This window comes from Anas platyrhynchos, chromosome 13, assembly GCF_047663525.1.
Source record: "Anas platyrhynchos isolate ZD024472 breed Pekin duck chromosome 13, IASCAAS_PekinDuck_T2T, whole genome shotgun sequence".
In the NCBI taxonomy this organism is placed as follows: domain Eukaryota; kingdom Metazoa; phylum Chordata; class Aves; order Anseriformes; family Anatidae; genus Anas; species Anas platyrhynchos.
Window position 1 is genome coordinate 21,511,185 of NC_092599.1, and position 17,102 is coordinate 21,528,286.

Below are 17,102 nucleotides of genomic sequence, written 5' to 3' on the forward strand. Positions count from 1 at the left end.
AAAAAGGAAAAGAGGAAAAGGAAAAAGAGATAGAGAAAATGAAGAAAAGCAGCAGAAAAGAGGTAGAAAAGGCCACTAATTCAAGATGCTCTCTACAGCAGAAAGAATAAATAAATCATAGAATCATAGAATATCCTGAGTTGGAAGGGACCCTTAAGGATTTAGGAAATCACTTCAAAGAAAAAATCAATCTCAGAACAGAAGGCTTGGTTTTTAATATTAATTTTAGTTTTCTGTTTTACTTCCTTGCTACCAATACTTTGAATTTTTTAGGGACTTGCTGCTTTCTGCCCACACACTCCATTTCTGAGCAAGAAGTCTGAGGACAAACGAGTGAGCTTCCCCTCTGTCAGCCTCTGTGCATCAGGCTGGGGGAACCTCACCCCCAGAAACCACGCACACAGCCCAAACCGGACAAAACCCAGTCCTGAAATATTCGTCTTGGAAACCACAGGAGGATCCTGCAGCCACCACCGGGATTACGTGAAGAAGGTGTCTGCAGCATCAGGTCACGATGCCCCAGAGTTGCTACAGCAAGCCCTGGAAGCCATTTACACATAAGCAGCATTAACCCCAGTCCCCACCAACTGCCAACAAATCCCTTAACCCATTCCTAAAATGCTTTCTAGTTCACATTCACAGGGATTTGGGCTGGGATTTTTTTCTTGTTGTTGTTTTTGTTTTTTTTTTTTTTTCCTTCCCCTCTACTTAAAAAGTATTTACATCTGTATTCCTTCTTAATACAGAAATAAATTTTTGAGATGTACTTTGTATGTTTGGCAATCACTTCCCTGTTTTACCATGTAGTAAATTTAAAAATCAACTCTGTTCATTGTTTTAACAAATCCTTCTCTGAAAGATAATTAAAACCACTTCCCAATATACAACCAATGTTTTATTTTATAGTCTATCTTCCATTATGGCATAATCCTTTCTTTAAAAAAAATACCAGTGAAATATACAAATCACGCAAGACAGAAATATGTACATTAAATGTACAGAACAGAGGAAAGGACATAGAAGATTTACATATCTGAATGACAAGTAAAATATTTTACATTAAATAGTGTTTTAATAGCTAGGATCATGAGATTCAGTTCTGCTCAGATAAAAGTCACTAAAAAGGAACAAGAGAGAAGTAATTCAGTAAATGAAAAAAATGATCATGGTTTTCGTATAATAAAAACCAAAAGTGACATATTCAATGAATTAGTGCTTTATTTATCTTAAAGATATTCTTTGCAAACATCTGAAGATGAGGGGTAAATATGTCCTTGTACAATAAATTAAGAGCAATAAAGCGCCATTTAAGAAACTGATAAATGATCAAGATGAACTTAACGATACAGCTTATAGGCTTATGAAAAGTTAAGGCTTTAGTACAACTAGGCTAAAGTGAAAGATTTTCCTTACTTGGTATTTGCAATACCAATTTCTTGAACTTGTTGGATGGAACTGAGCTGGAAGGAGGCCTCTGAACCAATAAGGAAATCATGTGTAAATACACATTGTTCAACAAATAATTCCCATTTCAAGAACTAAAAACCAAGGACCAAATGCAGCACATTTTGGAGTTTTGTCTCCTTTCAGTAACTAATGATGCCCCTACAGTGTATGTGGAATAGGAGTATCTCCAGACCAGTATTAATGCAAGTGCGAGGTGCTGCCTCTAACAACAGCCCAAGAAAATGCTGAAGCTGGGAAAAGGCTTACTTCTGTGATTCTTCATGATAATCCTTAAAATTTTCAAATTATAAAGGCTCTTAATAATAATAATAATAATTAAAAAAAAAAAAAGTTAGATTCATTGACAAGCCTGAAGAGATCTGGAAAAGAAAATGGGGGATGAACTGCCCCTGTAATTTAGAAGTTTTATTATTTCTTAAATCATTAAAATATATATGTACAAAAAGCTTTGAAATATCAGACACCAGCAGACCAGTTTTCCCATATATATGTAACTGTTCGTGTATAGTCTGAACAGTTGTAGTATATATCTGCAATATATTATCTAAAGCATGTGTATTAAAGACATAGGATGATAAATTTGGTATTGTTGCAACATTTCATTGAACTATAATAGCCGGTTAATGTTATTACAGTATGAAACTATTGTCTCTTTAAGTGAAAGCGTTCCCAAAATCTGCAAAAAAAAATAATAAAAATCAATCATTCCAAGAGTGAATATCTAATGATTTATTTTCTCTCATAAAATTAGAGAAGTTATTTGTCAAGCTGTGTTTCGAAAGATAGATGGCTATTACACCATTTTTTAGGCATTTTCAAATTTGGGGAATTCTGTTTTCAAAGGGCTTTCCAGGCTAGGAGACTGCAACTTTGCAAGCTTGCATCTTCACTGCCTGCAAGCACACAGCCACCCTCCCACCAGGCTGCAGTGCCCCACACAACCGGCACCTTGTTGGCTCTTGATATACTGCTCTGTGAGATGAGATACTCGAATGCCAGAATTAGCTAATAAGGTCAAATTCTCCCTTGTGGAGTATTTATGCTATTCATCAAGGCAGACTTTTTGTGTCTTTTTGGTTTTTTGGTCTCAGTAGGTTCTGGAGCCAAATTCAGTGAGTCAAGAATAGCGCAGTTGAAGCCTTTATGATCCTTTGCTCTTTACCCTCCAATGACATCACATACTTAAGTGGGCACATTCAGATATGCAACTGACTGCACTTCATGATAAATATACCACTCCTTATTTACAGAGCCCTGATTGTACTGAACAGCTCTATATACCTTATTTTTGATAACTACTAGTGTCTGAATGGACAGGTCTGTATGTTCCTCACATCCATAAGGATTGTTCTAACATCCCAAGCACATTACATGGTTGCTCTGCCTACTGCACATGTATTATATCCCATGGGACTAAATTGGGATATGTTGGATTTTCCCCTCAAACTACTCTATAATTTTAAAGAAAAGTCAACTTTTTTGCTTCACTTTGTAAAATAAATATCCTCAGGTTCTCCCCCATTATTGTCAAAAACATAAGCCACACACAGTTCTGGGATGGATACAGAGAGGGTTCCAGGCACTCTTTGCAACCTTTGCATTTCTTTTTTTTTTTTTTCTTTTTTTTTTTTTTTTTTTTTAAATTTTTCCTTCCCCCTGCCCTTTTTTTTTTTTTTTTTTTCCTTTTCCTTAGAAGAAGACAACAATTCATGGGACTCTATAAATAAAGTGGAGATAGTCCTCTGGAAGGTGAGAGGGGCCTGCACCCCTTGCGGGCAGGTGGCCACAGTTCCTCCTACCTCGTCCGTCTCCTATTTGCACACAAACTGGTCCACAATCTCTGTGCACAACTTGCATTTAACGTAGCAGCACCAGTGGAACTTGCAATGGCAGCGCTCTCGCTGTACCGTCTTGAACTGGTCGTACCCCCGGCCACAGCACATGAGTTCACAGCCATCCATGCCCTCCGAGGTCTTATTGCAAAGGCGGCCCTGGGTACCCAGGGACCCGGTGCTCTCGTTGCGCACACAGTAGTCGGGACTGGGATCGATATAGACAAGGTCATGGATAGTGGGTGCGTTGAAGCGGCTGTTCACCTGCACTAGCTTGCCCCGGCTGTTGAGTTTCATGGCAGCAGCACTATCGTATTTCTCCTTCAGGGCATCGCCTACCTTGCGGAAATCGGCAAGCTGCAGCCAACAGGTCTTCAGGCTACAGGAGCCTGAGACACCATGGCATTTACAGGCCACGTCAGCCAGGTTGTACACAGTCTGGAAAAGGCAGGGCGAGAAAGGAGAAAAGATGGTGAAAGATTAGCATAACTGTGACAGCATTTATGCCCCTCATTTCTCTATCCCCTTCCCCCTTCTCCTAGCATCCTCCTCCCTCCTGCAATACAGCAGGAGGGCAGAGCGCAAGCTCACCCCACGCACCCTTGTTAACCCAGACAAGGGGGCAAGGGAGAGAGGAGAGTTTTTGCCAGCCTCTCCCCACCGCACAAACAGCCATAGCAGCGCACACACAGACCAGACAGCAGCATCAGTCATGCTGCATTCAAATTTTAGGAATTTGCTCTGACGCCAGCAAAGGATTTTGCTGTTTCATTGAGAAATGTAAAACATCCCTTTATTTTCCTATCTGAGTTACTCTCTCTATTGATCTCAGCTTGAGGCTTCAATTAGGGAAAGAGTTAAGGTTCCTCTTGTTCCTGGCTCAGCTGCAGCTGGTTGTCTACTCTTGGCTCAGTATTCTCCTCCTATCCCAAATACTGCTCTGCAATAGAGACTTCATCCAAGAAGAAAACCCCAAACACCTATGGGTGGAAGACAGAGCAACACAGCAATATCCTCTTTACAAAGCTTTGGCAGGGAAATATCACTCATTTGCCCTGTACAAATAGAAATGAGAATCAGTATTGACAGTGCCCCAAAAATCCTTGGGTCTGACACATTAGATGATACTGTAGACAACTTCCACCCAGCAGTTACAGAAAGTCTCAGCACTGCCAAATGGCACTGCAAAGATGAGGCTGAGGAAGGAAAAAGCTGCTAGTCTCCATACGCAACCGCGAAAGTGTCGTTTTTCTTCTCACTAATGGTAAATTGGCCTGTCCACTGCTTTCAGACATCCTCCTTTCACATTTAAATACTTTTAATTTTTAATTATCTTTCATCCTTCTTCACCTTAAAACACAAGTGTAAAGTCTCCAGCCGACTATTTCTGGCATGTCAAGCTCTAGCAAAATAATGATTTTGGCTCTTCATATTCAGACTATTAAAAAAAATAAAAGTTTACACCCCTTCATTTAAGGCATTCTTCAGATTAAAGAAACCATAGAGACATGTTTAACTATAGAAGATGATGTTTTCTAATAATATGGAGGAGCTTTTCGCATCCTCTTAAAGCAGGAAAAAAAAAAAAAAAAGTGGGAACAATCCTACAGCACTATTCCAGACAGTGAAGCTCAGTGTATCTCTCTTCCCTCTAGCACACACGGTGCCAGCTGGAAACACAAACTAATAAAATTGTACAGAAAACGTGCAGCGTGCTAGGCACTTCTACTGAACTAGCATGGAGGAAAACACAACCCACTCCAGTCCCAGTCCTTCCATGGGAAAGGCAACCAAGAGCAACACAAATCCATACGCTCTTCACCCACCTATACCTGTGTTTTCTATTTTCTTGTCTTGCCTATCAAAATGGAGACAAGCTTGGTGGCAGATGACCTCACAGGCTTTCTCCAAAGGGAGGGATGTGTGGGGGCAGAGGGACTTACTCTCCTCCCAGCCTCGTTGTTGTGCAGGTTCATCATGATCCGGGCACTCTCGTAGGATCCTCTCTGGTAAACTCTCTCCCGCTCCCGGGCATCAACGAACTCCTTGGCGAAGCGGTATCCATACTCGATGTTGTCCCCACAGCCACCCCACAGCCAGTCCCGAGGCAGGTCCTTGGGCCGCGCAGCCCGGCTGCAGCCACAGGAGGAGAGCTCGCCCTCCCTGCAGGCGCGGCTCATGGCATTGACCACCCCAGCCGCGCTTACCGCGTAGGTGAACGCTGTCTCCCGGCTGCCTGCACAGAAAGATGAACAGTATTACGGGAGGACCTTCATCCACCACCCCAGCCCACCCAGGGGACCGAGCCCTCCAGGAGCCTCCAAAACTCATTCTCCTACTGAAGGGCAGAGTAACCCTGAACAGTGCTCCTCCAAAAATCTCTACTCCAAAAACAACCCCACCAAATGAACCCCACCCTCAATCCCACAGGAGCACATGAGGTATTTATGAAGAGCAGTTGCGTCTCATTGGTACTGGGAAAGACATGGAGCTGGGAGGAAGGATGTGGCAGGGCAGTGACCCCAAGCAAGCCACCAGCCGGGCCATAGCAGCCCTGCCTGCTGGGGCGGGGAGGGGAGAGGAGAGGAGGGAAGCAGGCTTACTGCCCTTCAGAAAAGAGAGATGGTAAACACAACTTTTAAAAGGTCTGGTTCTTAAATTACTACTTCTCAAAGATGATTTATGCACTTCTCCCCCTTGGTCCTATTTATGTAAAGTTATAGCATTTTACAAAGCCACCTGATATCAAAAGAAATGCACAGCAGAATTACATGTTACTTCTCATTCTGCAGACAAGCCACTTCTCTAGGAGGCTAACGAACCTAACAAACAACATGAGCTGCTCAGTGCCCAGCACTCCAGCTCCTGTCGATGTGGCAGGTAGGCGAATCTATGGACAATTGTTTCTACCAATTACAGAGAAGAAAAAACCCATGGCACAAGCAGGCCTTGAAAGTTTTATTCTGTATCTGGTGCCCTTAAACGCCTTTAAAACCCCAACTTTCAAACTTGAGGAAGAAAAAGTTACAATCACAACAATGCAAGACTTGGTTAAGTAGCACCCTCTCGATGGTATCTAAAAACACCTTTACATAGAGCCTGAATTTCCCTCTTTTCCAAGAATGCCACAAGTTTTGAATGAAAGTAGAAGGGCTTTCAAAAACAAACCAAAATAACAAATAAACAACAACAAAAAACAACACCCTGCAAAACTTGTACCAGAGATCCCACTTGCAGTTTGCTTTTCATCTTAAGATACAGCATCCCACTGGGTCTTTTCCAATAAAGATTCCCAGAATGACTAAGAATAGACTAACTATAATCTTGTTATTTTCAATTTATGTGAGTTAAATTCTATTCCTAATCCTTACTCTCATCAATAGATCAAGCTAATTTCCAATCTTGATTTTACAAGTTTCTCAGGGAACATCATGGCCCTTCGTAAAATTAGGGCTCTAAGAGGCCGCATTTTGGACATATCCTATGTATTTAGGCAATGATATTTTGAGGCAGAAGCTGTTTGTGCAAGGCCTACCATAACAGGCCAAATCTAATAGGAGGTTTTGAGCACTTTTAGAACATAATTCACAGTCTGGTCCATATTTAACATCAAGATGACACTACACTCAGAGCAGCTTTGTTAATATAACAGCTGTCATCCACTGGATTAATTCTAGTAATAGATGCTGTTTTTAAATGGGAAAGATCAGAAGTCTCATGTTGGGAAAGATCACATTTAAGGAAGATGAGAAGCACTTTGCCCCCTGCTTACAATGCTCCATTCTCCCTGACACCTGCCTGAGGAAGTACTTACAAGAATTACGGATATAAAGGGTTACACGAGCAGCCTTTTTGGTTAAAAAGACTTGGCTTTATGCTTTAAATGCAAGGCATAAGTCAGTGCAAACTATAGCGGAGGGAACCTCATACAGATTTTAATGTTCCCATTTGTTCTGTAACACACATTTCTGGATTAATTCCTTAAGCAAAATTTCCACTAGATTTAGAGGAAAGAAACGTGGTCTGCTTCGGACCACAGTACTCGCCTCTGCCATTCCATTTTATTCTTTTTCATGTTTAGTTAGCTTGTGCTTTCACATGGTTAACTATGCTGTTTATTGCAGGATTTAAACCATAAAGCTAACTTTTTTTTTTTAGTATTATTAATATGAATTATTATCTCAGAGTGTATTTTAAAGAACTTGTTCTTAGTGGGACAGAGAAGAAAATGCTGGGGTACAGAAAAGAGAGTTGCCCCCCGGGGTCCTTCCATGAGCATTTAAGCAAATTATAAAATAACATTAAGTGCTGAAGCAGACATCAAGCCCCCACAGGCTGCAAGTCATCACTGCCTGAAGTCATCAACCCCAGCAATGAATGAAGGGTGATGGTTCCACATGGACAAGTCACTCAAAAATAAATAAATAATAGAAAATGTAAAGTCTTTAGGCACAAATGTGCTTTCCTTCACTGTCTGATCTGTCTTTTCCCACAGCCCAGCATTTCCCTCCATTGTAGCCATGGCAAGGAAACATACGTTCCAAACACGTTTGAGTCCCTTCTCTCCCATATACAAAACATAGAAATGGAGCTGTTCAACATCCATAGGAAGTAGGAAGCCACCCACAGAGCAAGGAGCTGAGCCTTACACTTGATATGAATAGTTCTGCAATAACATAACTTTTTTTTTTTATACCTGAACATAAGATACAAAATGTTCTTTGTTCTGTATTTTAAGAGCATTCAGCATCAGGCAGCAGGCATGAATAGCCTGGACCCCAACTCCAGCAAGCTGCTGGGGGAGGATCCAGTTATTTTACTTCACGTTAGCACTTTGCTGTTTGAAAGCCCAAGCGCTGCCAGCTCCGGGCCTGCCACAGAGCCAGGAGATGGCGCAAGGCAGGGAAGGCAGTGAGGACCACAGCCTGACCTGGGAACCATCAGCAAAGAACAAAAGCCCTGAAACTCTGCAGTTCAATAAGCCACAGAGCAAGATTCCAAACCCAGTGCTGGGTTTATTTGTACAGCTTTAGCTAACTTTGCCAGATAAATCCTGGAAGAAAGACTGTCCATTTATGTGCTGCAGTAATTACTGTGCTGTCAGTCAGTGCTTTGCTTAGGCACTCTTCTGTGCACTACCAGCAAGAGGCGTTAGCTCGGATGACAAAATCCTCCCAAACTATGCACATTCAGTCCTCGGCTACAATCTTCTCACATTGGTGAGAGTAAGGAAATGCTGACAGCCTTCGACAAGTCAGCATAAGGCAGGCTGAAGTTAAATTGGATCAGGCTCTAAAAGTACTCATTTTTCCTTCCATTCAGAAGAAAAGCAGCTGGTCATTACTGAAAGGTCAGCATGGAATAATACAACTGGTACAGACAACACCTTTCTCGTTCTCAATGAATCCACTCTTTAGGAACTTTAACTCTTTAATATGGCTATTAACCTTGCTTCCATCTGCAATTAGAATAAGTGGCTTAATTACATGATAAATTGCTGTGTAGACATCAGCTAACGCAGTCATATTCAGGAGAAGGGTGCGGCAAAGTTATTTAACTTGAAAGAAACCAACTTTAAATAGATCAGTCATACTTGGGGAGGGCAGAAACTTCTATTCTGGAGACAGACACCACAACTCACGGGCCTGATCCTGTACATTTCTTCATACCAGTAGTACCCTCGAGCTAATTTTCACTTGCTTGAATAATAAATAAGGGATGAAAGGTGAAGGCACAGATTTCAAACAGATTATTTTGCTGGAATTTGTTAGATTATTAGAATAGAAAGGTCTACAGAAAGAGTTTTCTTTTATGTTTCATATGCTAGTAGACGTAGGGCAAAAAGTAAACTCTACAGAGGGATGTTAATACTGTGCTTGGAAAAAGCCTAAGGAAGATTGTTTGTCTGAAACCAGCTGTTTCAATTAGATACTTTTATGCAATAGATTTTATTTGGAGATTGTCAGACAAATAAAAACAAACTCCTTTTTACAAACACTGAGAACAAATATGAATTGATGGTATTCCTTCAAGTTTTACTGGAGTTCATGCATTTACTGATAAACCTAGCTTGGATTTGATTTTAAAACCCTCCTTTGTAAAGCAGGCCAGAAAAAAAAAAAAAAAAAAAAAAAAAGCTGAAATAAAAAATTTTCTTTAGACCTCCAGGTAAAAAGCAATGCTGAGTTTGTCAGTCACTGATCACTAACAAAGAAGTTCAAAACTGTCACAGAGAGAAACAAAGCTTTTCCAGTTGCTTCCACAGTATTAGCAATCCAACCTGGGAAAGTCATAGGAAGGTTTCGCCATGGACCCAGTTCAGTAGCACTAGTTAAAATTCTGCCAAGGACTTTAAAATACAAGGTCCTTAAATGATAGGAAAAGCAGGCAGCACGTGAACACTGGAGAAGCACATTTCAACCTGACAGGGAAAGGATTGGGTGCCCACCAAATTGCGGTAAGATGTTAAACAGGAATTTGTCTCTCCTACCAGCTACATGATTACATCAAATGCAAGTTGCAAGGACCATCACATGTTTTGCCCTGATAGAACTGATTTCATAGAGATTACCCTGCCATGCTATTTTTAACACAAACCCAGCTTCCTCAGAAATAGAAAAAGTTACCATACCTGTAAATAAGCAAGAAGGAATTGCCTATAAACACTAACAGACAGAGCAGCAATTTTCAGTTAACTTCCAGACCAAGAGCAATTTATTATGCAGCTGCTAACTTTGGAACTAGACAGGGACATCTTTAATTTTACAAGACGCTGCTGTTTTTAATTCTCTTAGATTGCCTTTATTTTGTCCCAGGTTTTCTAAAAGGAGATGCCAGGGACACATTTTCCTTTCTAGTGTATTCCCATATGCAGATGTATATTCCTACTTTGTTTTCCAACAGACATGGCTGGACAGTGGTGGGAAATCACCTCCAGCTAAAAATAATTCAACTCCTTTGCCAACTTTTAAAAACACTTGATTGTATACAGTATGCAGTAAGAACCTGGCAAGAGCTTCAAGTGCAGAACATTATGTGCCATACATATCCTTAGACAAGAGTTTAATCATAAAGATGTTGCTTCCTACCTATCTGCATGACTCTGCCAAAAACAGAGTTGTTGTCCACAGTGCTGCAATTCCATCTTCTATGTCTGAACTGATATTGGCATTCCTTAATGCCGGTCTTCGCACCCTCTCCAATGAACTGCATGTGGTCCTGATACAACTGGCAGAGTTTCTTCTGTCCTTGGGAAAGCCCTGCTAGCTGGCTACACAGTGGCTGGGCTCCTATTATGTATACCTCTGACATCTGAACAGGGTTCATGGGGTTCATAGGGTTCATCCCTAAAGACCTGCATAAAGAAAGATTTCTATTAATAAAGAGAAGACAAAAAAAAAAAGTGTATAAATCCCAAACAGAACTGCATTGTATATAAGCGTTAAACCTCCTGTTTTTGCTATGAAGATGGAGAAAAAAATAAACAAAACAAGAAAAATATGAAACATTTTAAAGATAGCACAGAAGTTATTATATCCCATCCATACAGTTATCACCATACATTAGGGACTGAAGTACAACACAGACTTGGAAGACTTGCACTAGGCAATCTTTCTCTAGCTCAAATGGACGTAGTAAAAATAACAGAAGCCACAAACAACAGCAAGGACAGAAAATACATAGAGCAAAAACAAAAAAAGCCCCCCATACCCACTCTATATCAACACACATTTTAGATTTAGATCTGGATTTTCAATCTGTTCTATCGTAAACAAACAGGGAAACATTTAACATGCTAGAAGTTGGAAACTTGCTATAGACTGCTTCCAGCTTCTTCCAAATGCCACAGAAAAACAGAGGCAAGTATAAACATCATAAACAAAATCAACTTTGTTTTCTTAATTCTTAAAGTACTTTTCACGCAATATTTCAGTTAGAAAGTGGCCATTAATCTCAACAGGATCAATTGAAACAGCAGAGAAACACTTATTTCAAGAACTCCCCACATCGTACACTGTAGAGAAACAGATAATTTGGCAAAACAGAAACAAAAATGTACTTTTTTGGTAACAAAATATATGTATAAGCATTTAAGCGGTAAGCTTATTGGAAAACTTCAAACCTAAATTTTAATCTAATAGAGGTTTTCAGTGGTAATTCCATATTTTCTTTTTTATATTAAAAAACAAAAAACAAACAAACAAAAAAACTAATCTACAGGAGTTGAAATGACTCCTTTAAAAGAATGCAATTCTAGAAATTTAAAGATGGTCAAACCCAAAGAGAATCTACTTTAAACCATTCTAAAAACTGAGTTTTACAACACGAGATCCTACACAATTCTGCTTGCTCCAGGAACACATTGATTTTACTACACAACGTATTACAGCTAAAACACGACTCCCCTGCTGACTCCTTCATGTGCTGGTCCCCCAGAAACAAAGCACATATGAAGTAAATAGACATTTAATCAAGCAAAACTTGACTCCCCCTTTTAAAATCAAGTCAATACGAGATGCTTACCACCAAGAGCTGGCTTCTATTACAACCTGGGTAAAAGAGGAGAAAATGGCCAGAGCCACTATGAGGTACTGAGAAGCCATTGTACTGCCAACTGTCCCCAAAGCACCTCCTTGAATTAATACTGCAGTGGATTTCTAGAGGGGGGAGAAAAAGGATCAGATTGTTTATTGCTTCTCAGACCATTTTCAAGCATTCAAGTTTAAACAACGGAAGTATCCGGGCCCCTTTTAACTTGACGCTGACTCGCCCGCCCTTCTCCCCGCCGCGGTTTCGGTGCCAGACGCGGGCAGGTCGCGGCTGCCGCTCCAGCGGGCAGAACCCACCCCCGGCCCCCCACCCCCGGCAGAACCCACCCACGCCCCCCCAAGCCCGGACACCGCCTTCCCGGGGCGGCCGCACGGCGACCCGCGCCGCCTGGCCCTTGCCCCACCGCCCCCCGCACCCTGTCCGGGACGAGACGGGGCCACGGGGGGTTCCGGGGGTCCCGTCCCTGCGCCCCCCGCTGCCCGAGTACCGGGCATTACCCCATTGCTCCCCGCTCCGGAGTCAGCATCCGAGCGGGACGGGGGAAGCCGGTCCCCGCAGCCCCCGCTCGACGCTGGAGCCGCGGTGACAGCCCCGACGGCAGCACCCGGACCGGTCGGGGTCGGCGCTGGCCGGGGGGGGAGGAGGGGAGCGCAAGAGCCCCAAGCGGTGGCCCCACGGCAAGCAGGAGGCCGGCTGGGGAGCCAAACGCTTCCCCCGACAGGTCCTGCGATCTCCGCCTGCGAGAGACTCTTTAACGAGGACTCTTTACTCACTAACGGGACTCTTTAACTCACTAACCAGTGCCATTCAGTTTTTTGTTTTTTTTTTTTTTTCTTTTCCTCCCCTTGGAAGTGAAGGGAAAAAAAAAAAAAAAGACATTTCGACACTTGGGGGCTCCCTATTCATTCTCAAAAAGTCCTTAATGCCGAATCCAAGGTGTTCTTAATTCTAAGTTCTTTCTGTTTGCGAAGGGTCTGGAGGAGAAGACTGGGGCTGCCACGGAACCTGCCCGAACATGCGTGGGGAAGGGCAGCCGGCAGCACGCGTACCCCTAGGCGAAGCCTCGTCGGCCCTGGCCGCCCCCTGAGGGAGCTGCACAGTCCGGGAGGGGAGAGGAGGAGGCGAGCCAGCTCCTCGGTCCCCGCGGCAGGGCCCAGGGTCCGGCAGCAGGAGCCCGGCGGTGCCGGGAGAAGTGCGAGAGCCGAGGCTGGGCAAGGTGTGGCTGGAGCTCGCTGCGGCACCCAAACGCCAAGGTGTGGTGGTGCTTTGGGGGTTTTCTCGGTTTGCTTTGCTGTTTTTGAACCAGGAGCTTTGCAGCTAACACCACAGAAGTACCATGGTTCGGAGACCCCCAGGTCGGTGCCTGCGGGGAGCAGCGGGGCCGGGACGTTGGGGTCAAAGCCTCGCTGCCTCGGCCCTCCCCTTCTAAGGGAGGCGGGTGTCCCCTTGGGCCCTGCCGCAGCCCCGAGCCGCCAGCCCCGGCCCGGCAGCCCCAGGGGAGCCCTGGCACCCCGCTCCCAACAGGGGGCGGCCTCGACCGCCGGAGCCCCGGGAGGCGTCGGGGCCGGGAGGCTGCTGCCCCTCCGACGGCACCTCCCGGCCCGCAGAGGGGCCGCTGTCGTCCTCCTCGTCCTCCCGAGGCGGCGAGGCCAGGCGGGGGAAGTCACCTGCGCCCGGGGGCCCGGCCCCTCCGGCTGACAAGCTGCCGTCAAAAAAAAAAAAAAAAAAAAAAAAACCACTTGGGGAGGGGAATTCGCCGGCAGTACTGGCTATCAGGAGCGTGAGGCACCGTTTGCAACTTTGTAGGGCCGCCGAGATTGGTTTTGGGTATTTAATGCACCCCATGCGGAGCCCTTGCTCTTTGCTGAGATGAAAAGGGAGGCTTTTACAGATCCTGCAGCCGCGGGCTCGCCTGTGATCCTGTTTTACACGGGGTGTCTGGAAAGCCTGCGAAGGCATCTGGTTTTCTGGGAGCACTACCTGCGGGAAGGCGGCATCCAGAGCCCCGGCTCCGGGGGGCTGTAAACCGCGGGCCGGCTCCGCGGGGAAGCCCCCGGCTCCCAGCCCGGCTCCCGGCCGTGGCTCCCCGGGGCCGACCGCGCACCTCCGGCCCGGGTCGGAGCCTCGTTTCCCGGCCCCGCTGAACTCTCCGTGACCCTCCGAGCGCAACCGATTTAGCATCCAACCGACAATTAAAAACAAACAAACAACAAAAAGCCAACAGGCTTTCCAACATGGAGTCCTCGCAGCGCCGAGGGGACCCGAGGAGCCTCGCTCCTCCGCTCTGACCCAGGCGGGACCCTCTGCAGAGTGATAATCTCCAGAAATTTAGAATAAAATTAAAAGGGGGGGAAGGAAGGGGGGTGACTCCGGGTCCTCCGCTGGCCCCCAGCCAGCTCTCCTTAAAGGTACAGGCCACCATTAGCGCCGACGTTGAGCTCCTCCATAGCGATCCTCCTCGGGAAAGTTTGGGAAGTTTGGAAAGATGTCTTTAACTCGCCTTGGGAGCCGCTGCCAGAGAGATGCACCGGGACGCGGCGGGCAGAGCGAGCCCAGCAAGTGTCCTTGCGGCGGGCAGCTTCTCTTCGGGGGGAAAATTGAAAAACAGAAGGAAAAATAAAAAAAATAAAAAAAAGCGGAGGGGGGGAAATCAAGGAGCTTTTTTCCAGGCGGGGTGCAGCGGGTGAACGCGCAAAGGTGGGAGCTCCCGGCGGCGGCTCGGGGGGCGCGATGGAGGGGGGGGCGCCCCGCGGCCGGAGCCCTGCACCCCGCGGAGGTGCCGCCCGCCCTGCGCGCCCCCCGTGGGTGCGGGGGCTCCCGGCCCCGCACGGACTCACCTCCATCGCCGCAGGATCACCGAGAGAGAGCAGCCAAGTAATCCAAGCAGAGCAGGGGGGGAAAGGGCGAGGCAAAAGTAAAATCCTGGCTCGCAGGAGCCGGGCGGTATCCTCCCTCCCAGGCAGCGGACGGCGGCGGCGGCTGCCGGGGGAGCGCGGGGACCGCGGAGCTGGCGGGGGGCGGCGGAGCGGCCGGGCTGTCCGGCGCAGGCTGAGCGTGTCCGACTGTGGAGCGGGGCACCAGTGCAGCCTTCTTTCCAAGGTCCATCAGCAATCGCAGTAATTAGGGCTTTCCACCACCAGAAGAAGGAGGAAAAAAAAATAAAAGCAAAAAAAAAAAAAAAAGCCAACCCAACACACGCACACAGCGCCCGTGGGCGTGATTGCGCGGAAGCAAATAAAAAATCTTCACAAGCAGCAGCGAAAGCGCCGCGGGCGACAATCCGTCCCACCAGCCCAGGTGGTGCCGCCGCGGGGCTCCCCGAGCTCCCACCCGGCCCCCGGCGGCGCGCACCCTGCGTGGCCCCGCGCGGACCGGGCGAGGGGGGACGAGCGGAGCCGAGCGGGCGCAGGGCTCCCCCCCCCCCCCCCCGGCTGGCCCCCTTCGCTTTGCTTAAGAGCTGGGAGCTGCGGAGCTGGGCGTCCGTGGCTGCAGAGCCATCCTCGGGCTGGCTCCCTCCATTTTACGCACAGAAGGAAAAGGAAAAAAGAAAAAGTCAAAAAAAAAAAAAAAAAAGAGCTCAACTTAAAAAAAGTTTCTGCACAACCAAGGAAGGGGGAGGGGGACCCTTGTGCACGCGTGTGTCTGTCTTAGGGGGCAACTGATCCTGCAAGGCGAGTAGGGGCCGGGGGAGGGGAGAAGTCCGGGACTTCAGGAGCTGCGGCTCCCCCAATCCATCGCGGGCAGAAGCCCCCAGCACCGGGCAGAGAGCGACGCGGGGCAGCGAGGGTGGCCCGTCCTCCTCGGCTCTGCTCCCCGCCCGCTGCAGCCGGGCCGACTCCCCCCGGGCCTCTCTTCTCCACCCCGCTGCTTAAAACTGTTAAAAAAAAAAAAAAAAAAAAAAAAAGTTGGAGAGCCAACGGCAGCCGAAAAACTTCCAGCGGAGCGCATGCGCTCGGAGGCGACCTATTGCAGCCAGGGCTGGATTTTAAAGCTGTATGGCAGCGAGTGGGATCCCACTGCAGGCCTGGGGCGGGCGGGGGGCGACGGGGCTGCTGCGACCGCTTCGAGGCTCGGGGGGGGTGCCCCCGGCCCCGCCAGGTCCTGCTGGTCACCGTCCGGCCTCTCCGCGGCAGCGGTACCCCCTGCGGCCGCCCCGCCGCTTATCCGGGAGGGGGGACGCACGCACACACCCACACACACGCACTCCCCAACACACACACACACCCCGGGACGGAGATGTGCCTGATGGCCACCGCGGAGGCTCCCCCCGCCGCGCAATGTGCAGCGCACATGGCCGAGCCGGAGGGGGCTGCACCGGCATTCCTGGCGAGCGGCTCGCCTGACAAGCCTTGTTTATCGCCTGCTCCGAGACACGAGAGGCGGGTGCCGTTCCCCAAACGCTGGGGGACGGAGCGGGCTCGACAGCTTGGGTTCCTCCTTCTTCAGCGTTTCTGTTTGTTTATTTGTTTCCGCCGTAAATTTGGCAGGTTGTTGACAAAGCTGTTTGGGTTAAATCACGTAAGCCCCAATGCGCGCTCCGGCCGAGGAAGGGCTTCGCGGCCCCTTTGTATTTCAGAGTGCTTTCACCGCTCTGCGGTCCCCGGCCAGGGGTTTTTTATGGCACCTCTCCCATCACCCCGCACCCCGTATCCAGCTCTGCGCTGGTCCCTTGTCGGGGGACTGCGGGGGAAGGGGAGGAGGGGGGCGCGTTATCAAAGCGGCGCTGGGAAACCCAAACGGGCTGCGAAAGCAGCTCCGTTATCAATAAACGCGTTCCCTTCTTCAAAGCTATCCCGGCGCAAAATAAAGTCCCTTCTGGAGCCCAGCGGGGAAGGCACATCCCAGCCGGTCCCCCCCTGACGCTGCGCTGCCCTCCAGGTAAGCTGCCGCTCCGGGCGCCGCTGTGCGCCCTCCCCGCGGCCACCAGCCGGGGACACCCCTCCTCGCCGAGCCCCCGATCCCTACTGGCCACCCCCCTCATCCCCGCCGCCTTGCCTGGGGCGCCGAGCCCCGACGGCGCCCCCCGGGAAGCGCCTTGCCGGAGGGGACCCCCGGGAGGGTGTCGGGGGGCTTCCCCGGGATGGGATCGAGTGCCCCCGGGGGTTGCTCGGGCCGCGGGCGCGCAGGCACGGAGCGGGACGGGGGGCGAGGTGTCCCCCCGGCACCTGCCCGCCGCCACCGGGCCCGCGGCCGCCGTCGGAGCGCTGCCGGCGGCTGTCTTCGATCCCTGCTCCCGGAACTGCCTCCCCTTTA

The 17,102-nt window shown here is 48.0% G+C and overlaps 1 protein-coding gene across 2 annotated transcripts; it reads right to left on the minus strand.

Annotated features, from left to right (window-relative positions):
* Nucleotides 1-877: 877 nt before the first annotated feature.
* On the minus strand, nt 878-15,725 carry WNT5A (Wnt family member 5A). 2 transcript variants are annotated; one of them, XM_027467590.3, is made up of 5 exons: nt 14,687-15,725; nt 11,823-11,956; nt 10,388-10,653; nt 5,243-5,535; nt 878-3,737 (listed from the first exon to the last, which is right to left on the minus strand). In XM_027467590.3, the coding sequence occupies exons 1-5, from the start codon at nt 14,690-14,692 to the stop codon at nt 3,279-3,281; spliced, it is 1,158 nt and encodes a 385-aa protein (XP_027323391.1). In that variant the 5' UTR covers nt 14,693-15,725; the 3' UTR covers nt 878-3,278. The 2 variants fall into 2 exon arrangements, with proteins under 2 accessions (XP_027323391.1, XP_027323392.1); XM_027467591.3 differs by lacking the exon at nt 14,687-15,725 and adding an exon at nt 12,347-12,476.
* Nucleotides 15,726-17,102: the final 1,377 nt, after the last annotated feature.

Bases quoted from the DNA above. Each gene is read 5' to 3' on its own strand.
- WNT5A (XM_027467590.3), bottom strand. The intron at 10,654-11,822 runs GTAAGCATCTCG...TTCTTTATGCAG, and splicing joins ATAGAAGCCAGCTCTTGGTG to GTCTTTAGGGATGAACCCTA. The intron at 3,738-5,242 runs GTAAGTCCCTCT...TGCCTTTTCCAG, and splicing joins ACAACGAGGCTGGGAGGAGA to ACTGTGTACAACCTGGCTGA.